At 39.9% G+C, this 23,439-nt stretch overlaps 1 protein-coding gene and 1 long non-coding RNA gene across 18 annotated transcripts in view; one reads left to right on the top strand and one right to left on the bottom strand.

Moving 5' to 3' along the window:
- Positions 1 to 22,947, top strand: part of LOC108104384 — a 33,926-nt gene extending 10,979 nt beyond the window's left edge. For both annotated transcript variants that reach the window (XR_001772298.2, XR_001772297.2), the window contains exons 3-4: positions 7,232 to 7,518; positions 22,872 to 22,947. This is a non-coding gene — a long non-coding RNA (uncharacterized LOC108104384). The remainder of the gene's footprint in view (positions 1 to 7,231; positions 7,519 to 22,871) is intronic.
- The window catches only part of LOC108104383 (neurobeachin), a 189,684-nt gene continuing 187,097 nt past the window's right edge, over positions 20,853 to 23,439 (bottom strand). For all 16 annotated transcript variants that reach the window (XM_041818065.1, XM_041818070.1, XM_041818075.1 and 13 more), the window contains 5 exons: positions 23,262 to 23,435; positions 22,892 to 23,155; positions 22,615 to 22,811; positions 22,358 to 22,509; positions 20,853 to 22,199 (listed from right to left, as the gene is read on the bottom strand). In XM_041818065.1, coding sequence (XP_041673999.1) covers positions 22,109 to 22,199; positions 22,358 to 22,509; positions 22,615 to 22,811; positions 22,892 to 23,155; positions 23,262 to 23,435 — 878 coding nt within the window. In that variant the 3' untranslated portion in view covers positions 20,853 to 22,108. The remainder of the gene's footprint in view (positions 22,200 to 22,357; positions 22,510 to 22,614; positions 22,812 to 22,891; positions 23,156 to 23,261; positions 23,436 to 23,439) is intronic.

Genomic DNA, 23,439 nt, shown 5'->3' with positions numbered 1-23,439 from the left:
AAATTGTGGGTTAAGAAAATAAATATGGCCAGGCCAAGGATAAGAGCGTTTCCGATTTCATAAACGTTTTTGGAAAGGATCACTTTGTCAGCGAAACTAGTTTAGGGGCAGATATATAAAGAAACATCTGTAGAATAAACACAAACTTAACTTAAAGAACTTAAAAATGAGATTTAAGTTAGCTTTCCTTAGTTTAGTTTACCTGCAGATGGTTTTTCTCCATTCATTTCAAGCTTGGCATGCCTTCAAAATCAACTCCAAAATTGAATTACTCGTGTTGGTCCTTTTTTGATTTAAGTCGTCTTGCCTGCAGGATTAACCACTGCCTTGATGATATGACAAATCCCGGCTAGCCTAAAACTCAGATTCTCAAGCCAAGTGCCAGCCATCAGCAATTTGAAGCACATGGCTGGATGGATTCGTAGAGGGGATGGGTAAGAGAGAGCTTGGGAGCTTGGGTTTAGGGACCCAAGAAGGCAACTTCAGCAGCTTCAGGAGTTGCAGCTTCAAGATGCCAAGGGTTAAGAAAAAAAAAAACGAAAAACGAAAAACGAAAGGGGAAAGTTTGAGGACGTCGCCCACTTGTGTAAATTGTAGCCAATCATGATTTAATAGATAAAAAACTGAAAGAGTTCAAGTGGATAAAGCATAAAGCGTCATGCACACAAAGGGCAAGGAGGATGATGACGATATGCCAACCACTACCCCCCTGAGGTCATGGATATGGTTATGGAGTAGGGTGTTTGGGGGAATCAGGGAAAACATGCAAACCATTTTAAGAGCTCCCTCAGGATCGATCTCAGCTAAAGCTTGGGCTAATAGTGGCCACCGCAATGGTGGTGCTACGATGGGTGGGCGGTGCGGAAGAGATTGAAAATGCCAATGGGAAATGCTAAAGGAAACTTCTGTCCTAAGATATTGAAACAAGACCGATAGAGGGAAAGGAAGATGTATAACAAAAAAAAAATAGAAAGACGATGGGGAAAAGCAAAGGACAAACAAAGTACAGGGGAAATATGGATGGCAAGAGGCAGCCCTTTTTGCAAGTGAAGGCGAAGCCGAAGCCCGCATGGAAAAACCAAACCAAACCAAAAACCCCATCACCCCCGTATCCACATTCCCTCTTACCGGGATGTTCTGAAACTCAAGTGGAGTCTTCTCTTCGGGCTCCATGACGTTGATGGGGCCATCATCCAAGTAGTCAGTCGCCTTGAATCGCTGCTGTCGATGACGGAAATTGATAAACGCGCAAAGGGGAAATGTTGTTGCTCATGGAGAGCGCAATCAAAAATCATCCAGGGGTGGCATAGAATCGGAGATGCTAGTACATAAATTTCTAGATGATGGGAATGGGGATGATGGGGGATGCTAGATTGGGAGGTATAGAGGGTATAGAGGGTATCAAGTACTGGGCTCACAATGGCCAAAATCAAAATCGAAATCAAAAATTGAGCAGCTTTTGATGACAGCTCAAGTAGCGAAGCAAATGCAAAGCTTTTAGCTATCGATTACGTAAAGGAGGGAGGGTGTTTTTGTTTGAAAGGGGATTCCCTCAATGGAAAAACCAGCATCACCACCCCTTCTTAATTGCCACTGCACAGGACCATGGGCTTAACCCATTTACTTGGCTTTGGGTTTATTTTCAGACTTCAGAAAGAGAACCTTCTTCATATTAGTTTTTTCTGTTAAGAAGATTAAATCTAAAAAATCATTCCTTAAGATATATCAACTCTTTAAGCCTTCAATGATTTTTCTAACTGGCATTCAGGTTCGCACTTTAATGGGTTAAATGCCATGACCCGAGGCATCAGGGAAGCATGAATTAATCAAATTGCAAAGTGCGGCCAGGAAAAACCGAAACGAAAAAAGAAATACAGGGAGAAAAGGGGAGAAAGGGGAGCAGGCTGAGCTGGCAAAAGAACTTATGACGATTAGGAAGGGCTGGAGGGTTGGAGGCTGGGAAAGGCGGCAAGGCGGGAAAAGCAGCAGCAACAGCAGCCATGCGCTAATGAGGGACAGACAACACACAACAACAGCAAAACACTCAAGACTGTGAAACTTAATACACAAATAGTGTTGGTTGGCATGGGAAAAGCGTGAAAGAGGAGCAAGGAAAAATGCCAAGAAAAGTCTAAGGGCTAAGAAGAGCCGGAACCAAGATGTTCACCAGAGGAGTTTATTACACAAAAAGGTTATTAAGATAAATACAATATTTAATTGGTCTGGATGGAGGAGAGAAGGAAAGGACTCCTCCTCTGCTTAGCCCAGCTTGGCTGAAGGAGTTTCAGGAACAGATGGACGCCATCCTTTAATAGACTGCCTGCCCCTTAACAATGAGACTTTTCTCTTATTTTCTTTTTTCTAAGTAAAGCCTTTGCTATGCAGAGGGACTCCACATCATAAATACAAAACAGAGAAAACTGCAGCTGGCTGGTGTTGACCAACAGGGGGGGAAGGAAGCTGAAGAAGATTTCACGCCTTTTAAGCAGACTTGGACACAGATGGACTAGCCAAAAGGGGAGAGGACATGGGCATCCCCGTTCTCCTGGACAAACCCACTCAACCTCTCACTCAAAATCCAGTTTCTGGCTTCTGGCTTCTGGCTTCCAACTTCAACTTCAGTTTCAGTTTCAGTTTCAGTTTGAGCTTTTGGCTAAAACTTCGGTCTGCATATTTCTGCACTCTGCCACTTTCCTGTTACTGTTTCTGTTTTCTTTGCTAGCATAAAAAAAATTGAAACATTTGCATGCCAGCTGCTTGTTTTTCTAGCATACCCTGTAATCTGAGTATGGGTTGCGTATTTTTTGGGGGAAACAATCAGAGCTTTCGATGAAGGGATTTTGATTTTGATTTTCATTGCTTTATGACACTGCAGTTTGGTTTTGGGATTGCTTTCATATGGGTATGGTGATCAGTAAGTCAGTGAGATTGAGTTTTACAGGTAAGAAAGTCTTAAAAGATTCAGTGATTGATAGGATAAATGTAATTCCTTAATCATCAAGTCAATCTTAAGTTTATCTAAGAGCCAAAGCTTAGCTTAGATTTCCTTTCCTGACTACATTTTCCAACTCTTCGTTTTATCAATTACAAAAATTCCTTACCAAAGTCTTCTCATTTTCCATAACCACTCTTCTTCATGGTTCCTAAAAAGGGTATTTAAACCATCGGCTATTGCAAATCCCTTGTTGTTCTCCTGTGTATTTTCATAGTTGTTGTTGTTGTTGTTTTTGTGATTTGTGTGGCTTTCAAATTGCAAAATTCGCCGAGGCTGACATTTTGTTGAACAACAAGACCAGAATAGAGCCCAGGATGATGGCAACAGGGAGTCGTAGCCATGGCAAAAACAACAATAAAAACAACAACAAATACAACAACAACAACAACAGAAGAAAAAAAATATAAACCCGCTCATGACGCGGGGTTATAGAAATGGATACCGGAGGTGGAGGAATCAGGGGCATCGTCTATTGTACGGACGTGGCCTACATCAACATCTACATCTCCATTGCCCGATCCACGCACAGTCCGGATTCTGGATTCTAGATTCTCTATTCTGGTTTCACGATTCACGATTCAGGAATCAGGATTCGGGATTCAGGATTCAAGAGTGGGAACTAGAAAAAAAAACACAAAGAAAAACGGGCACTGAGAAAACAAGGCATTGCGGTAAAAGGTAGAAAGTTGAAAGTAAAAGGGGAATTCTATTGATTTGAAGAGGTTTCTTGAAATATTATTGCAAGTGATTCAGTGGCTATATATATATAAATATTTATGTTCAATTCTTAGAATCTAACGTTATGAAGTTCCTTTTTTTTAAGTATTTAAAGAAAAGGCAATTTCTAGGTTCCATTTTTTGGCTTAACTTCCAAGTCAAGATTTGTCTTCTAAGGAATTGAAAGTTCTTATAAACTTTAGTTGATTCATTTTCTTTCAGTGCTTTGGCGTTGGGGGGCGTGTGGCTGTTATCCTGGCAACCAGTTGCTAAACCATCTTCCTATTCCCGCCCCCTTTTTTTGACACCCCTTAGCCCGATGGGCATTGACACCTACAATCCGTTTGAATGCTCCTCTCCGTTATCGCTAGTTGCAATTGCAATGGATGTTGCTGTTGCTGTTGCTGTTGCTGTTGCTGTTGCTGTTGCTGTTGTTGCTGTTGCTAGTACTACTACTGCTCCTGCTGATTCCGTGTTGTCGCATAATTTAAGCCCGACGACAGGACCCATAGGTTGTGGAAAAGGTGCTGGTGCAGGTGCCATCCTGGCATCCTGGCATCCTGGCATCCGGAGTTGCCTTGGTGATTGCCATAAAGCAACTGCCATACGTCCGCTCTGCCTGCTCTCTCCGGCCACTCGATGAAAATTCACGCCCTTCCTTGCCCCGCCGCCCCGCTGCCAACGCTTTTCCCTTTGTGTTTCTGTGTGTGTGTGTAAGCCTGGGAAATAGATGCAAGATGTTTTGTTAGATAACCACTGAAAAAAAAAGGGGGTGGTGGTGGAGGAGGGAAATGACAGTATTGCCAATACTCTTGAATATTCCAAACACACACACACACATGCACTCACACACCTACACACACACCCACTTTGCACTTTAATTCAATGACTTTATATCGTTGATGGGAAATGGCCTAATTGGCACACAAAAATGTGTGGCAAGTCATTGAGCGAAATTGTGGCAAAAATCGAATTGAGTGTTGGCTGAAATCAAATTGAATTTCGATTAAATTGCCATTTTATTTGCCTAATTAGTTAACAATAAGTTGCTAAATTATAGAATTTTCTCTTTGAATTAAAGAAAGAAAAAAAAATGAAAGAAAATTCTATGAAAATTCCCTGAAAATGAATACACCTTAACCCCTTGAAGCTGCCGCAATTCCTTGGTCTCAATTTCAATTTCGAGAATGCATTGAAAATGCAAATGAAATTCAAATTAAATACATATGTTATATATGTTATATATTATATATATATTTATCCTTCCTTTCCTTTTCTCTATACTTTTTTCGAGGTTTCTTTTTTTCGTTTTTGGCTTTGGTAAATCCAATTTGCTGGCATTTCACAATTGCACCGCAAAATTCTTTCCCACACACAAATAAATACAACAAAAAAAAATCGGAAAGAAAAAAATAAAAATAAAAAAAACGATACAAGAAAAAAAAAAGAAGAAGAGAGAGAAATGTAATCCTACCAAAAAACCAGATCGTTATCCCCCATCGCGGCGCCGTCCATGCAAATTGGCCGCAGGCATTGGGGCAGTTTGCAGTTTGATGGGGTAGGGGGAGGGGTGTTGTTATAAAGTTTTTAAGTTTTCATTTTCAAAAATCAAAAATATTCTACCAAAAAAATCAGTCACCTTATTATGAAACGCACTGTCTGCCTGCACACACACACACACACACACATAGAATTGATTAAACAAATATTTGCATTTGCCTGTGGTCCTTGGCAATCCCCTCAATCCCCTCTCTCTCCTCTGCCATGTCCCTGATCTTGCTTTTTTTTTTCATAGAATGTTTTTGAGCTGCTCCTGCTGGTTCCTGCTGCTTCTATTGTTGTTGTTGTTTGTGTTGTGTTGTCGTGTGACAAATCCTTGCAATTACCGTAATGCCAGCGGCCTTGAATTGAAGGCTGAATGGGCGTGTTGGTGTATGGTGAAGGTGGTGTAGTAGGGGGGTGGCATATCCAGAGATAGGATGAAAAACTGGTCATGCATATGCATGAATTTACATGATGGACATATGTCGAGGGGCAGGTCCTGGGACTTGGTCATTTGATTGCAATTGTGTGTGTGTAGGAAGGGGGGTGTGAAGGTGTGTGTAGGGAGGGTGTGCGGGTGTGCGGGTGTGGGTGTGACTGTAACTGAGTCTGGGTGTTGAACCTTTTCTATATGAAATCCAACTGTGGTTATTTTAGCATAGAAAAGTTCGCCCCTTGGTCCTTGCATCTAGTTTTTATTTCCGGGTGGCAAAATGATAAGATTTTCTTTTGCTATTTTTTGTATTTCTCCAGAGCGGAGCTTTAGGAGTTTGCAGGCGTTGCAACAGAGAGAAAGGGAAAGAGAAAGATAGTTCTAATTTGAAATCTGAATACTAAGTAGATGGATGGCCTTTGGATTTGGTAGAACCAAAAAGAACACATGGAAAACTAGTTTTTCTCTTTCGATTTCAAGCTACTAACTCAGCTAAATATTTACCTTAATCCATCTATCGAAAAAGTTAACCACTTAGCCAGTCATAGTTGTTGCCTTAAACTAACAAAATAACTTTAAAAACTATTAATAAATATTATTATTTTCTGTGCATTGTTCATTTGTTGCTTCTCGCAAGATTAATTGCACTCGCAGGCTGTTTTCCAGGATGCTTGCTGGCAGACCCATGATGATGATGGTTGGATGATGAGGAGGAGGAGGAGGATACAGATCCCAGATCCCAGCTCCCAGAGCTGACCAAAACGTTGGAGATGTCCTGCCGATGACAGCAAACAGGACTGTTCTCTTATTTTCTGGGTTTGTTGAGGAAGGGGGGGTGGATGGAAGAACATACTTCCCACTGGGATTGGTGAACTGTTCGAGTTTCGAGTTCCAAAAATTTTGGTCTGCCCTGCAGCTGTTTCCCTTTCGAGTGGCCAGCTGTCATTTTGCCCTTAGCCTTTAATTTTTGGGCCATAAGTTTCCTTTTTTTTTTTTTTTTTGGTTCTTCTCTGGGCATATCGCCTTTGTTTTCACTCCTGGGAAAAGTATCTGTTTCTGTCCCTGGCTAGTGCTATCCTGGCCCTGGCCCTGGCCCTAGCCCTGTGTATCCCATGAATTCAGGTGACAGAAAGAAGCTGCAGAAGTTTGTGCTGTTCATTTCGGACAGTTTGATTGATTTGTTGACGACTCCTTGCCTGGTAGGGCATTGCAGCTTCGGGGCATGTAAAATAATTCTAAATTTTGTCCTCATTCCGTTGCCGTTCCAGCCTGGATGGCCATCTACGATGATGAATGGTCAAGATGGTTGATGGGGCAGCATAGGAAATGTTGCATTAATTTCAAGCTAAAATCTGGTTTAGTCTTTAATTTATGATCTGCTTTATAGGATAAGGCATTATATTAAGTTTTTCTTATTGCTAATTTAAGTTTAAAAATGTAAAAAATTTAATTATGAAATATTAGAGCCATACTTGCTTGACTTTTCCAGCTGCTTTTTGGTGATTGATTAAAATAATTTTCCTTCTTTTTTGTCTTCCTTTTAGTGCTGTGCTGTCTTCGTGCAACTGTTGCCGCTGCTTTTGGTTTTTTTTGGTTTTTGGTAATGACCACGCAACAACATCCGTAGCAGGAAAACCCCACTGGCCGGCCAGTGGCAAATGAAAAATGGCCACTCCAACTTCAGGACTAACAGCAATATGAACCGCACAGGAGCAACAGCAGAAGCAGCAACAGCAACAGCAGCAGCAACATCACAGGAGCAACATCATCCTCAGCAAGGAGAAGAGGTCGTCGCTTTGCTGCTTTGCCCCTTCGCCAAATTGGAAAATATGTGAGTGCTTTTTGATTTTGTTTTCCCTGCTGTTTTGCAATTTTCCTGCCATATTTCTTCGTGTTGCATCCACTCCGTCAGCGTCTTCGTTTGCCTTCTCTATTTTTGTTGGTGTTTTTTTCTTTTTTTCTTCCTGTTTTTCCTCTGCTGTGCTGTTGCCTTGCCTGGCATTTTCCCTGCCTCAAGTCAAGTTAGTCGAGTTAGAAATTGGAAAATTGCACGGCAACCTGGACAGGTTTTTGCAACAAACGTGCCAAAGATGCAGCGCAATCTTTCATGGCACTCACGTTGAGCGTTGACAATGACAGCAACACCAAATACCAACAGCCATGGCAATAGCAATAGCAATGGCAATAAAACTAGCTGACATTTTGATAACGAGCATCCCAAATGGCCAATGGCCAATGATGATTCGAATCTCACGGAATGTGAATTGAAAATTTTAGACCCCAATGCTGGATGGTAGATTAGTTTGAAGGCGAAAGATGGAAGTTCCACTTAGATGAGAGCCTTAAAGAGATGTTCTTTAAGTCAGGAAGTGAGTTTTAGACCCCAATGCTGTTTCAGTCTGAAGGAGAAAGAAGGAAACTCCTCTAAAAGAGCTTTCCTTTCAATGGGGAAGTAAATTTTAGACCCCAATGCTGGATGGTAGATCAGTTTGAAGGAGAAAGATGGAAGTTCCACTTAGAAGGGCCTTAAAGAGCTGTTCTTTCAGTCGGGAAATAAATTTTAGACCCCAATGCTAGATGGTAGATCATTCGAAAGGCGAAAGATGGAAATTCCACTTAGAAGAGAGCTTTAAAGAGCTGTTGTCTTTCAGTGGGGAAATAAATTTCTAAAGGCGAAAGATGGAAATTCCACTTGGAAAAGCCTTGAAGAGCTGTCCTTTCAGTGGGAAAGTAATTATAGAAAAAAAGATCTTAAGAAGCCAGCGATTATCTTAACTTAATAATTAAAATCCAATCTCTAATGTCAAATGAGATTCTTGTCAGCTTCTATTCGTATTCCCTCATTTATTTTCGATGGAAACAATTGCAATGATGGGAAAATATTCATTGCATCTGTCAAGTTCTATTTTAGCGACATTCTTTGCCCTCAAACACCTGACGTTAAATCAATATCAATCGAATCAGTGAATGAATTTCCCGCCTTACGACCTCTTCTCTGCTGTAACTCCTTTCTCTCTCTCTGTCTCTCTCACTCTGTCTCTATCTCTCTTTCTCTTATATATAGATTTCATTCACCTTTCCTATATATATTTTCCCTACTGATTTCCACTCGTTTTCCCCTTTTTAATGCCACCATTTTGTTCTCTAATTTGGCAGCCATCGACGTGCTTAGCAGTAAAAATATGCAACTGCGGGATTAGGAATGACTTTTACTTCAGATTGGTGGGGGGGTGGTGGTGATTGGGGGAGGGTGAGGTAGGGTGAGGAGGCAAGAGGCTGTGATGGGTTGGAAAACTCTGGAGACAGCCATTGCCGGAGTGCCATTGAGAAGTTTCAAGTGGCGAAGCGAGCGGCGTGCAAAAAGTTGGCTGCAGTTGCAGTTGCACTTGGCCCAAGTGGCGGGCGTGGTCATAAAACAAAAAAAGGGGAGGGGGCGAGTTGCTTGATCCCCCTCAAAAAAGGGGTCTAGGTGTAGTCACCTAACATATATATATATATATATATATCCTTATAGATATATACACCTGAATCTTAGCTAGACATCGTTGTCATTGTCGTTAGCAAATATATGGCCAAAGAGGATCAAAGGGCGCTGCACGTTCGGGGAAAAAAAATAATTGCAGTGGCGCATCAGGCAAAGAAGGGGAAGGGAGAGGAGGTAAAGAGAGAGCTTTGTGTGTCTGCCGAAAGGGGGAGGGGTAAAGGACGAGGTCGCCGGATGCACAAGTATGCGTTGGCAAAAACGAAAAGGAAAAAGGAAGCAACCAGGGACGGGGTGCTGGCATTCGTTTTAAAAGTCAAATTCCCCATGCGATGATGAGGATGTTGATGGGGCGGAGGGAGAATCCCCTCAGCTCCCTCCCCAGTGTGATATGCAAAGAGGGAAAAGCGGGGGGAAAAACGCAGGCGCTAAGCCTCCTTAATGTCATTTGTCATCTTTTGGCCAAGTACCAGAAGAAGCTGCAGTCGGTTCTGTTTGCTATTATGCAAATATTATTTCGTGCCAAAAGCTGGTGGCTCCTCCAGCTCAGAGGGGGGAGGTGGGGGAATTTCGGCAGAAGGAATGCTACCCATTTTCCGGGTGATGATTAAGGGATGGTGAAGCGCCATTTCCGGTTACCCACTTCACTTGCATTCGCATTCTATAATAGAGCAGCAGGAAAAGTTGCTGCTCAAGACAATCAAAATGAAAAAATAGACACATACTTGGCAGGAAGCGCAAGGGGTTAAACAAAGAAGAAGAAGAACAACTGCATCTGAGGAAAACTTATTGAAGACATTCAACTTTTTCCTTTATCGACAGCGCGCACTGGGTGTGGCAACAAAAGCCTGTCAAAGGCACACTGGCATTAGATTCCCGGCTCAGCCAATAAATGCAACTCCTGCCTTGCCTTGCCTTGCCTTGCCTTGCCCTCTCACCCATTGCAAAAAACCAATGCACCAGCACCAGGCCACCTCCCTCCCTCCCCCTTGATGCGTACCCTTCACTTCCGCTGACTACTGATTCTTCCTGTTTGTGATGTTGTTGATTCGTGGGTGGTGTTAGTAGTGGAGGGGGATGGGTAGTAGGAGGAGGAGAGGGCTGGTATGTTTAGAGAGAGAAATGGGGTTGATTTTTGGAAGAGATTTTTGTTATATTTTTTAATATTATATTAGATTATATAAGAAGTTTATTTTAAAAGGACTTTTTTTTAATTTTTACTTTTGATTTTCTTGATTTTTTATTTGGTTTTAATGACCTTTGCTTTTTGTTCAGTGCATAAACCAGCTGCAATTAGTTTCGTAAGCTTTTTGCCTGCTGCTGCTGCTGCTGCTTCTGCTGCTCCTGCAATTCGTTTTCATTTTCATCTCGATTGTAAAGCAAGTGCGGTTCTTGAGTTATCAGTAGTAGTTTATTGCTCACACACACACACACACACACACAAACACACACACACACACACACACACACACACACACAAACACACAAACACACATACACGAACTTGGCTGGAGATGGGAAATTGATTCGAACTCCGTTGGCAATGTCAGAATGAATTGAAATGAAATGGAACGTGACCAAATTTGGCCACATGTCAATATGCTAATGATGATGTGGGCCCAGCTACAGCTGTCCTTCTGTCCTACTGTCCTGCCGCCCCATCTTGTGCCCTTTTCTACCAATGATGATAGTTTGCACTATTGTTTTCATCCTTTGAAATGGCAGAGCAACATCACAGCAGTAGCAGTAGCAACTGCCACTAAACAGTAGCACAGCAACGTCAATGGCAACACGAGCAACATAGTTTGCGTGAAAAGGCTTTAAGCAAATGGCCAGAGAAATGTGGGGGACATGTGTAGAGAAGGGCTTTGTAAAGGGGAAGGAGAAGGAGGGTTAGAGGAGAAAGAGGACAACAGGCGGACAACCAGGCGGACACCAGGCGCATTCCCATTGCCAGGGCCATGTTGTGTAATTGGCGGCCCGAAACGAATTGAAAATGGGAAATGGCAAATAAATTGAATGAAACGTGTACCGCACCCACTGGGAGTTGAACAAGGATGGCATACACAACGAGTCAGAGAAAGATAGAAAGAGAGAGAGTAGGAGGAGAGGAGGAGGGAAGGGAGGAAGCATCACCATCACCACAGGTGAACGAGAGGGCGTGGCCTGCTGTTGACCGCAAAGTGGCGTTTCCCTTTCCACATCCGCTTTTCTCACTCACTTTACCCCTCCTCTCCCCCAACCCAAGCGTTTCCGCTTCCGGTCGAGGCCATTAAATATTTACCAACAGCACACGAAGATCACATCGAGGCGGAAAATTCAACCGCATTCTGCATTTCGTAAAAGCAGGAAAAACTAAAGGCGGCAACTTAACGGTTGGTATGCCATGTTCCAGATTTTCATTGATCGTCGATGGGTTTTCTGGAAAAGGAAAAAAGTTTAACAAAAAGGTTGATAAAAATGCTTTTCACTTTTAGGTTTTTCCCGCGTTTCTTTTTTGTGTCACAACTTTGCTTTGTAAAACATTCTTAGTTTTCCATATTTCATGGAAATCTCTTTAACAGAAAAATGGAACGTTTCCGCAACTTCCTTTTCCTTGAAGTCCTTCGGAAATCCTCATAAAGTTGACTGTTCATGGGGGGGGTCTCTTTTTTTTACTGCCAACAGATGTTACCCCCTTCTCTTTTTCGCGTTTTTCTTTCTTTTTAAATAACTTTCTTCGTGTGCTTCTTATTTTCTCCTTTTGGTCGGTCCATTGTTTTCGAGGACAGGGGGAAAATGGCAGAGTCGGTGGGTGGCACGTTGCCAGCTGAAAGGCAACAAAATCAACAAAGGAGCGGCGAGCAGATAAAGAATTAATTTTGCACAAATACGCTACATGCTGCGTAATAGTCAGACGGCAGTTTGCACTTTTCGCCCGATCCTTGCAACTCCTTCTATACTATATCCCATATATATATATATATAGCTGCTGCTGTGTGTGTGTGTGTTTGTGTGTGTGTGCGTATGGCATGGGGGCCATGCAAATGAAAGGCTAAAGGATAAAGGCGGGGGGAAATTTGTCTGGTTTGTGCATTAAGCGTAAGCTGCAACAAATGACAGGGGGTCGCAGGGGGCTTTGGTTTGGAAAATGTATGGTAAATGTTCAAGTGGGAAAGGAGAGGGGGGCGGGGGGTACTGGTTGGGTGGGGCGATGGAAATGTGTGGAAAACGGCGAACAATGGGAACTGAGCCAAAGTCCCGCAGGACAATGACAATTTGCGGGCGTTGACAGTTGCCCAAAAAGAATAAAAAAAAAAAAGAAATAGTGTTTCTTTGTGCATATGTGCAGAGAGAGAAAATGTGAGTGCTTTCTGAGATAAGTAAGGAAATAGTTTAGGGGGCGATTTTCCGCTCAGTTTTAGTTGCAAGAAAAGGGTGACTTCTTTCGTTCCTCTGATTTTTTCCACCAAAAATTTTATAAATTTTTTAGCTTGCAAAAATAATTATTGAAAGAATGGGCAACGAATGTTTTCTCTTTAAAATTTAGAGATATTTTTTGCTTTTTTATGAAGATTTTCTCCTTAAATTAGTCAAAGAAAAAGGTTTTCGCCAAAATATTCTTTTTGTATGGTGGACATATATGGACAGAGAGAGAGAAAATTTAAGTACTTTCTGAGATAAGTAGGATTTTGACGCTCAGTTTTAGTTCCAAGAAAAGGGTGACTTCTTTCTTTCCTCTCTTTTTTCCCCCTAAAACCTTTTCAACGAAGTTTATCTCCTTAAAATATACAGAGTTTTCACTGCTTATTTGAAGATTTTCCTCTTAAATTAGCCAAAAAAAAAGGCTTTTCCCGAAGTTGTCTTATTGTAGTATTTGTATGAGTACTTTCTGAGTAATGTAAGGAAATACTTTAAGGGGCGATTTTCGCGATCAGTTTTAGTTGCAAGAAAAAGGGTGACTTCGTCGTTTTTCTGTTTTATTCCCACTTAAAAGTTTATAACTTTTATAGTTTGCAAAAACTGTTATTGCAAGAATGTTCAACGAATCTTTTATCCAGATTTTTTTTTATTATTTACAGATTTTTTTCGCTGTTTATTTGAAGATTTTCTCGTTAAATTAGCCAAAGAAAAAGGTTTTCCCCGAAATCTTCTTATTTTCAAAAGTAAAAATCTTGTAATTTGGCTTTCAATTGTCAGAAATGAAAAATGTTTTCAGTTTTATGCTCGAAATTTAAAAACAATTCGTTTTGCATTCAAGGATTTTTGAATTTGGAGAAATTAAATTTTTTCAAAATTTCGCATTTTTTGTAAGGGGTACCCCTTAGAAAATTTTCAAAAATTTGAAAAAAATTATTTTCTTAAATCCAAAAAACCTGGTAAGCAGTTTTTACAAGCACTTAAAACCATGAAAGAAAATGCAATTCTTTTTGATATAAACTAATTTTTGTAGTTTTTATGAGGATTTTAGTTTGAGGAAAGTTCAAATTTTTCTTATAAAAAGTCAAAATTTTTACTTTTCTCATCAAATTTAAAGGCAATTTTAGTTTTTAAAGCCTCCAAAATGTAATTTCTTTTACTTAACCTTACCTAATGCCTTTCAGTGTGTGCCGCCAATATAATCCGTATGCCATAGAGAAAGAGACATTTCCTATGTCTGGGGAACTTTGGCTCTTGTGGCTAACCCAATTTACCTTAATTAACCTGCTGAATATTTCATTAATCAAACATTCTCACACACACCTACACACACACACTTACACACTTATACACTTATCGCTTTCAATTAGGCTACACTGACATTTTTACACCCTGTTAGCAAGCACATAAAAATCCCTTCGAGTGTGTATGTTTTTTCTTTTTTTTTTATTCGCATTTCAATATCTTGCAGTTCTTCCCTCCCCTCTGTTGTTTTTGTTGTTTGGCAAAGGTTTCTAATTACTCACCGCAACAGCCACGCCCCCAGGGCAACAACTGCCACCCCCTCTTAACTAACTGGTTGACTGACTTAATTACAAATTGCATTATTTATCGGGCGACAAAGTTCGTCAAACTGCAGATATCCAAGGACGAAGAATGAGCATGGAGCGAGGGGAAAGCTGCACGATAGTCGACATTCGAATGTGTGGCTTTTTTTTTGTGGGTGTTAACCAAATCCCTCAACACCCACAAGCCACTTTTTCTGCACCTTCATCCGCAAATAACTCAGTTTTGCAGCAGCTAAACGCTGAGATTTTTCAATAATGGGTTAAAAACTAAAATTGCAACTTTAAGCAGCCACATTTAGTTAGTGGCCTGTGCCTGGCCGATACCCTTTCATCAAATTTTTATGTTGCTTTTTATGGAAAACAAAAATTTAAATTAGTTTCTACGAAGTTTGTGCTGAGCATGGTTTTTGGTTTTTATTTTCACAGCACAGTTAAGCTGCTAATTATGAATGCCAAAAATAAAAAAAAGAATAAGTGACATGCATAAAGTGAATATAAACCGAACTAAGCCAGCGGTAATAAGCCTTTGATTTGTGGAAAAAGGTAGTTAAAGTAGTAAAAAATTGCATTAACAATTATTGGAAACCGACAAAGGGAATCAAAGATAAAACTAATTGCATTTTAAATTAAAAATTAAAGAAATTTCTAATAAAATTCATGAAATTATTAAACCACAAAAAGTGCTATAAAAACATTCTTAAAGTTCTGTATAATTTTAGGGTTTTCCTTTAGAGTTTACCTTCAAATAATAGGTACCTCCATAGCCCGGAGCACCCAAAAAGTATTACGCAATCTGCTGGTATTTTTGGTACCCACTCGGAAATCCTTTCGAATTTATGTCACCTGGTCAGTTGTAGCTTTAGTCTGGTCTGTTCCGTTCTTTCCGCTTACCTTCCCTTCCCTTTGCCCCCTTTTATGCTGTGCTGTGTGTGGTTGCCTGGTGTAGGTGGCGGATGGCGGACTGGTGAATGGGTGGTGCTGAAAAGTATGCTACGCTCTGCGCACATGGCACATAATTGAGTGACAACGTGGTCTGAAACATTTGCCAGGCGGACACCGTCAAGTGCTGCTGGCCAGCCCAAAAAAGGGCTGGGTTTGGGTGGCAGCTAGCTGATGGCCTTAGTGGTTGAGTGGGTGGGTGGTAAGGTGGCTGGATAGCTAGGTGGTATACGTGGCTAGGTGGTGTTGCCTTGGTTGGCAGCTGATGCAGGGCATTTGAATTTGTAATGAGATTACACACAGAGACAGAGATGCAGAGACGGAGAGACGTAGAGAACTAGAGAGATATATCCATATAGTCGACGATACAACACCTGCTATCTGTCCGTCTGTCTTTCTGGCCATCTCTTTTGCTCACAACATCGTTCTATCCTGTGTCTCGTTTTCGGTCTCGGTCTCGGTCTATCTCAGTGGAGCAACTGTTAATTGTGGCCATAATTAAGGTGACCTCGAACCGGTTGGCCATACGCAAAACGTGACGAGCTCATTAATTTTATATGCTTTATTTGCCCTCAACTGTTTTGTCCTTTTGCGCTGTCCCTGTCTCTGTCCTGTCGCTGTCCCTGTACCAGTCCCTGTCCCTGTCCCTGTCCCTTGCCCTGTCCCCGTCCTGTCCTGTCCTGTCCCTGCCCTGTCCTGCAACATTTCCCCCGCTCTATTTGTATCCTTTTTTTCTGTGCAGTTCATAGCTCATAGCTCGCGTTCTATCTCTATCTCCGAGTCCAAATTCAGTTTGCTTTTCCTCTAGGTTGCTTTTCCTCTAGCTTGCTTTTCCCCTCTCTCTCTGTGTGTGTGTGTTGATTTAAAACGCAGATGCAGAGGACGAAAGAGATGAGATGATGATGGCGATGATGACTCCAGGACGTTGTTAGCGCTGTTGCTGCCACTTGGCTGCTTTATGTCATTGCTGGTTAAGCGATGCGTCTAATTTGCAGCTGCTGCCGATGCTGGACGGGCGGGCTCTACCTTCTCCTAGGCATGCATCCCCCCCCCCTTTCCTTAGCTTCTGCCATTCCTTTTTGCCGGTTAGAAAAATTTGCATTTTGTGAAGCGAGCAAAGAAAGTGACAAGAACCCAGGAGAGTGGTTGGGGTGGGGTGTTGGGTGTTGGGTAAAACAGGATGATGACAAGCTGCTGGGGAAAATACTAAAAATCAAATACTCTTTATGGGTTAAGAATTATCATCATTTAACTTTCCTTAATGGGGGATTCAATTAAGGTAGATAATTTCTTAGATATTTTTAACTGCATTTTCCAGATCTTGCTTAAGGTAGAGTCCCTGTTTTTAATCTCGTAATCCCAATTCCCATTTGAAATTATGATAACCCTTGGGTTTTAGCCGAGTATAAAAAAAGGGTATATGGAAAAAAGCAGAAAGATTCAGTGGTGGTAGTGGTGGGTGAAAAATTGTTTGCATTTACTTTGGCTTGGTCTTGGTTTTAGTCCTGGTTTTTAGTCGTGTGGCAAATAGTAAATGGAGGCGTCTGCCTGTTGACTGCCACCTGGATGCTTGCCACTGCTTGGCTACCAAGGATACCTTCTGGATGGCTGGCTGGCTGTGTTGCCCTCCCCTAACCGCGTTGCTCGTTAATTTTGCAGCATTTCCGCTAGCAATTTTCAGGCAACTCCCGTTGCTACTTCGTCCTGTGTCCTCTTGTTGTAGTTATTGTTGTTGTTGTTATTGTTGTTGTTGCCTGCAACCGGAAATGCAGGAAACGGATATTACACGCTCCAGAAAACTCACAGTAGAAGGGGCAGGAAGAAGGAAAAGTTACAGGAGCGGGCAGTAGGGGGGTGGAATAATATGAAAGAGATATGACTTTTGATGACAACGCTGCTCCTCCTGCTGCTGGTCTTGCAATTTGATGCATTTTTCGTGTTTAGACAGCTGCTCCACCCCCAAAGTTATCCCCAGCGTCGACTGGCACTCACCTTTTTGTTGCTTCTTCTGCTTTTTGGGTTTCTGCTGGTTTTCCTTTATCTGTGAACACTTTTCCCGCTTTGAACCGGGACTCTCTCTCTTCCCTGGCTTTCCCTGCAATTGCAACTGGAAACGCAATTGGAGCGTGCTGCAGCAACAGCCAGCAATAGCAACAACAGCAGCGAAAAGAAAAAAACAGAGAAAAAAGGAGCTAAGGAACGCGAACGAGGCGCTTTAATTGCTTAGCCCACGGAATTGTTGTCTCGTTTTTCCCATTTTGCTATTTCCCCTTCCCCATCCCTTCCTTGGCAACACTCTCTGACTGGGATTTTCCTTTCTGGCTGTTCAATTGTTGGGAAAATGAAATTATTGCAAGCCAGCAGAAATGGCAAAACCAGGTCACAGCTGAAAAAAAGGATTTTCGGCCAAGATGAATTGACTTTTCCACAACGCTTTTCCACCAACAAACCAACGAAAATAGAAAACAAATTTCTTGTTTTTTTTTTTTTTTTTTTTTGTAAGATTTCATTGTTTTTGTTTGGTTTTATTTTGTATTTTTTACTCTTTTGTTTTTCCTTTGCATTTTTCGTTTTCGTTTTTCTTTATTGAACATAATAATTTTTTTTTTTGTTTTTGTTTCGGTTTTGTTTTTGTTGTTGTTGTTGTTGTTGTTGTTACTTTTAATGCTTGCTCACTTTCGCTTGTTAAATTTGTAGCTTAAATTTAATTTGAAATTTTCCTTCAACGCTTTACCAACGCTCGACCTTTAATTACTTTTACTCTTCCATGCAATTGAATCTCTTTTGCTGTTTTCTGTTTGCTGTTTAATTATTATATTGTTTTTATTTTTTAAGGGGTTTTGTTTTTGGAATGTGGTGTATGTGTGTGTGTAAACTTATTTTGTTAGAATTGTAGCGTATTTTAAATTTAATTTTAATATGCATAAATTGTTTGCCCTTCGCCCCCGCTCTAGCTAACCTCTCTCTACGTTCTGTGCCGCTTCATCGCCTCTCGCTTTATCTTTCTTTTCCCCCGCGCCTTTTGTTTTATTATTTTATTCATTATTTAATGTGTTTAAATTTTCGCTTGCATGCACATTTTGCAAAAAAAAAAAAATATCCTCTTTTTATTCATATATATATATATCTATATATATATATATAATTGGTTTTTGTTTAGCAATATTAATGAACATTTATTTCTCGTAGCTTTTATCTTTCTCTTTCTGTATTTTGTAATTTGTATTTTGCATTTTGTAATTTGTTATTAGTAATTTGTATTTTTGTATTTTTTGTATTTTAGTTTTTATGTTTTTCGTATTTTGCTGTCTCTTTTTGCTTTTGCTTTTGTTTTGTTGCTGCTGCTGCTGCGGCTGCTGCTGAATAGATTAAATTGTCGTTTTTGGCTCTCTTTTGTTTGTTAGTCTGCTATTTAACAATGTTGACAAAATATATATACACATGTATATCTATATATATATATTTCGATTTCGATTGTGTGTACGTATGTGTGTGTGTCGTTTATCGTGTATGTGTGCCTGCCGCCTGTCTTTAGCTTTAACTTTGCCTGCGATTTTTCGATTTTCCGTTTTATTTACTAAATTTTAAAATGCCTTCTTTTTCTTTTTCGCCTGTGTAAATAATTATATTAAATTATTCTTGCCCGTGCATGAGTAAATTCTTAAATATTTTTTCTTTCTTTTTTTTTAATTTATTTATTTATTTATTTATATATTTTTTTTTGTATTTTTTTCTTTATTTATAACTTGACTTTTTGTGTTTTCCGTTTTTTTTTTTTTTTTGTATAAATTTAAAATTGTCAGCCATTTGTTGTTGTTTTGTTTTGTTTTCGTTAATAAAAACATTATGTAATTTATTTATATTTATGTTATTATTAAATACGACTACCATCTTCTTTCCTCAACGCTTTTTCTTTTTGTTTCGTTTTCTCGTCCTCGCTAAGTTCTATAAAAAGTGCGTAATTAAAAATTGTTGGCGTCCGCAGTTAATATTCAAGTTTTTCGGCATCCTTTCTTTTCATTTTAATAGCTAAACTTTTGGTTTTTTGTTTTTTATTCCATATTCATCATATATATATATATAGCTACACACACACACACAGGCCTGTGTGTGTACCGCAGAAAAAAAAAAATATTTTAGTTACTGCTCCGAGAGTGCTCCCGATAGCTTTACCGCCGCCTCGAGTTCAAGTTTTTCGCTTTCCGCCTTTCGCTTCATTGCGCTTTTCCTTTAATTTGATTTGATTTGAATTCCTTTACTTCTTCTTCCTCCTTCGTTTTCCGTTCGAATGCTTAGTTTCCGGTTGGGCTTTAAAAATACTTTACTCTTTAGGACAGTTTATTCGTGGATTTTTTTTATGTACAACATTTAAATTACTAATAGTTGTAAATTTTCGTTTCGTCACCTTTGCTTTTTAATTAACTCTCCTCCGTGGACACAAACAAAAAAACAAACGAAACAACAACAACAAAAATGAAGAAAGAAAATTTAAATATTTGCCTTTTGCATGGATTATTATAAAATGTTTATTTAATTTCTGCATCTGCCTGGATACTCTTCTCGTTATTTTCATTTCGTTTTTCATTCCATGTCATTGTTCTATGCTATTTGCATAATTCTTCTTAAATATGTACACACAGAGAGTGGAAAATATGTATGTGTAACGAGAGAGAGAGAGTGAAAAAAAAAGCGAATAAATGTTGGATTTATGCTTAAATTTTACAAAAGAAGAAAGAAGCACACGGGATAAGGATAAGATATATGAATAAAGGTTACTCTTACTTCGATCTCAACAAGATCAAATCGGACAAGACACAACATTAGAGCTGGTTTTTAATGTTTTTGTTATTCACGCAAAACGTAAAGCATTTTCCAGCTCTAGAGAGCACACAACATATACATACATATACATTTACATATTCAGGAGGTGTAAATCGTAAATGGTTTCCAATTTCATAGTTTTGTAGGGGGTGGGGAGGGAGGTTTCTTTTCTTTCAGCTGGACTTGATTCAATTTGTATCGCTTTTTGCGCTTTTACAACCGAATGAATGTGTTTGCTTTTCGCTTTTTAGCCATAAACTCTATATATATACTTGAAGTATGGTTATAGTAATTGCCTTAGCTCTCGTTTTTCTCGTTTTTCTTTGTTTTATATACAAATCTAATCGGTAAGTGCCAGAGTGGTGCGCCATGGATGGATTGTATGGTTTTTTTTTTCGTCGTCTCATTTTTTTTGGTTTGCGAATCGCTTGGGAAAATCAAAAGGCAGAATCTGCGGTCAATAATTATATATAAAAACATCATCACCATTTCCTGGACGTACATTGATTGGTTTTTTTTTTGTTTTTGTTTCGAGGAAGCCAATTTTTTAAGGGCGGGGAGTTCTTGTTGTTTTGGGGTGAGGAGGGTATAGTAGTAGGCTAATTTTGGACGCAATTGAAAATTTTCTCACTTTTACCTAACAAATATAGCTAAGAAAAAAAAAACATACAAAGAACAAACAATTGAAGAGAATACACATTAGAAAAAAACAAAAAAACAATGTATGTATAGACTATATATTTTTTTTATCGATTGTTTTTATTTGTTTTCTGTTTTCGCTCTCGTTTCGAAATTAGCGGGCGGTGCAGCGTGGCGTATGCGTGATATTTGTGGAACGAGAACGAAAAACACACGAAATCGTCGCCTTTCGCTTGGATAAGTTTTGCATATTCCGCTTCCGTCGACGGATATATGTATGTATATATATTTAATATATATATATATATATAAAGATACTTTTTTTTTTTTTTTTTTTTATATTATTTATTTATTTATTTCTGTGGCTCTTAGCAGTGTTGATAATTTAGTTGTTGTTTAGATTTTAGTTAGCGTTTCGTTTCGTTTTGTTTTGGAGTTAAGTTGAGTGTTAGTTTAGCTACAAATACATATGCGCGTGACTGCGTGTGTGTGTGTGTGTGTGTGTGTACTAAAATATTTCGTATCCGCTCTCCGCTTTACTTCCGTTTCCTGCAGTGCGCTCATCTTCAGAATTCCCTCTTTCACTCTTTTCCCCTTTCTTTACTATTTATCAGCTTTATTGCCTTGGCATTGTCCTTGCTTGGTTACCTTTGTAGAGTGTGTGTGTGTGTGGCTGAGTGTGAGTGTGTGTACGGGGTGTGGTTGGGGCGTGTGTGTTTTTGTCACAAAGAACTAATGCTATAATTAAAAATTGGCTTTCTGCTTTTTCTCTACCATTCTCTCACTTTTTTGGCCGCTTTAGTTTCATTTCATTTTACTCCCTTCTTATTTTTGCGTTGCGCAGCGTTTTCTTCTTCTTCGTCTTTATATTCCTTTTTTCATTTGTTTTTTTTTTAAATTTTTATGAGAACTTTTGCTACGTTGGTATTATAATGCATGTGGAATTAGCTTTAGGTTTTACTTTTAGATTTATTAACTGCTTATTGCGTTTTATAAACACTAACTTCATTTGTCTTATTTCAACTACTTACTTAAGCCGCCAGCTTTCTCTTCCTTTCCTTTCATCGCTTTCTTCTTGCTTTTGCCTTTAGCTTTTTGCCTTTTGCTTTTGGCTTTTGCCTTTTGCCCTTCTCCATTTTGCCATAACTTAACATACATTTCGTTAATACTAGTAAAAAAAAATTTTTTCATCTTCTGTTCTGTTCCGTTCTCTTTTTTTTTTGTTTTGTTAAATTTTTTTTTTTTCTTTATCATTTTGACTGGCTTTTATTGGCCAAAAACACACACTAATGCACAATTAATACTAGACAAAAAAAAAACATAGTTTCGCTTACTAGCCTAGAGTTGTAAAGGTCTATATAGAAAAAAACCGATCCTCTCCTCCTCCTTTTGCCGACGTTTTTCTTTGTTTAAGTACTTCGTAGTTTGCTTTTTTCCGATCGTTTTCATATTTGTTTTCTTCATTTCCGTTTCCGTTTTTAGTTTTACTTTTTAGTTTTCGCTTTCGTTTTCGTCTCCGTATCCTTGGCCTCTGTTAACTGGCAATTCGTGGGTTATTGGAATGCGTCCAAAGCTTAATAGCGCTGCTGGTACTCGTGGTGCCAGCGGTTGAAATCGATGTGGAATACTATGATTGACCCCGTTGAGAGTCCAGCCAGAAGGTATCTATGAAGTTGACACAGGAAGAAGAGTAGAAAAGAGAAAGGGTAGAAGAGAGTTGAGGGTTAACTTGGTTAGAATCAGATTTTAAAATTTGATTAGGAAGTTAACTAGCAGCTGTGGCTGTTTAGGTTACTTTTTACTATATTTGGTATTTGACTTACTTCTGATCATGGGTGAGGGCCAAAGATCGGATGCCCGCGTTGCAGGCGGGGAAGGCATAAAGTGGTGCTAGGTTGAAGGTGCGCCACACCTCCACGATGCCGCGATCACCGGCGGTCATCAGGTATTCACCATCGCGCGACAGCAGCATGCACTGAAATTTGAAAAAAGTAGGAAAGAATATCCATAAAAATATAATCAAGAAATAATATTTAAAACTAAAAGCTTAAAAACAAGTAATGTTTCTTGATAAACCCACCTGAAGATTGTCGTTGTGCGTCTCGTGGCGCAGTTTCTTGCCATTGATGGTGTAGGCGGCCACATTGCCCTTGTCGTAATTGATGACAATGAAGCCCTCGCGGGACATGGTTATCAGTTCCGGGGAGTGGAACTCAGCCGGTGGATCCAGCGAGCGCAATAGGTCACCGAATGTGGTGTGAATGAGAACGGGTCCATCTGGAAAGAGATTAACCAAGCAAATATATATTAATAAATGACTTACCTTTCTTTTTGCAGATAAGGGAAAGGATACTCACTTGATGATCCAGAGACCACCAGACCCAATTCAGCACTAATCACCACCGATGTCACCGCCTGTTCGTGACCCGTCAAGGTGGCTCGAGGCGTTGGCACATCGCCCTCGCCCACAATGCTCTGGGTGCGGGCATTCCAGTGCCACAGGAGCACCGTACAGTCCGCCGATCCGGATGCAATGTAGCAATCCGAGGTAATGTTGCACTCGGAACGGGCCATGCATGTCACCACTCCAAAGTGGCCGAACACAATCTGTACGATTTTCGCTGGAATGGCAAGAAAGGGAAATAGTTTGGTGAGTATCTTAATATCTAATATCTAATATCTATAGATAACCTACTAATGAATACTCTTTTTCAGCATTTAACTTACCTGTTTCAGTGGCGAAAACCCGGAAACTGTTATCCCAGAATCCACAGGCGATTAGGAACCGACTGTCCACCGTGGTGACAAAGCAGTTCGATCGAATCTTCAGCATTTGGCTGAAATTATCGCCCAAATGTCGTCGGCTAACCGCATTGCTATTATTATTGGTACCATGGACAGCTAA

The sequence above is a fragment of the Drosophila eugracilis genome, unplaced genomic scaffold, assembly GCF_018153835.1.
Source record: "Drosophila eugracilis isolate 14026-0451.02 unplaced genomic scaffold, ASM1815383v1 contig_2147, whole genome shotgun sequence".
NCBI classification, from domain to species: domain Eukaryota; kingdom Metazoa; phylum Arthropoda; class Insecta; order Diptera; family Drosophilidae; genus Drosophila; species Drosophila eugracilis.
Note: the sequence above shows the minus strand (reverse complement) of the source record. Positions and strands in the feature narration are given on the sequence as shown.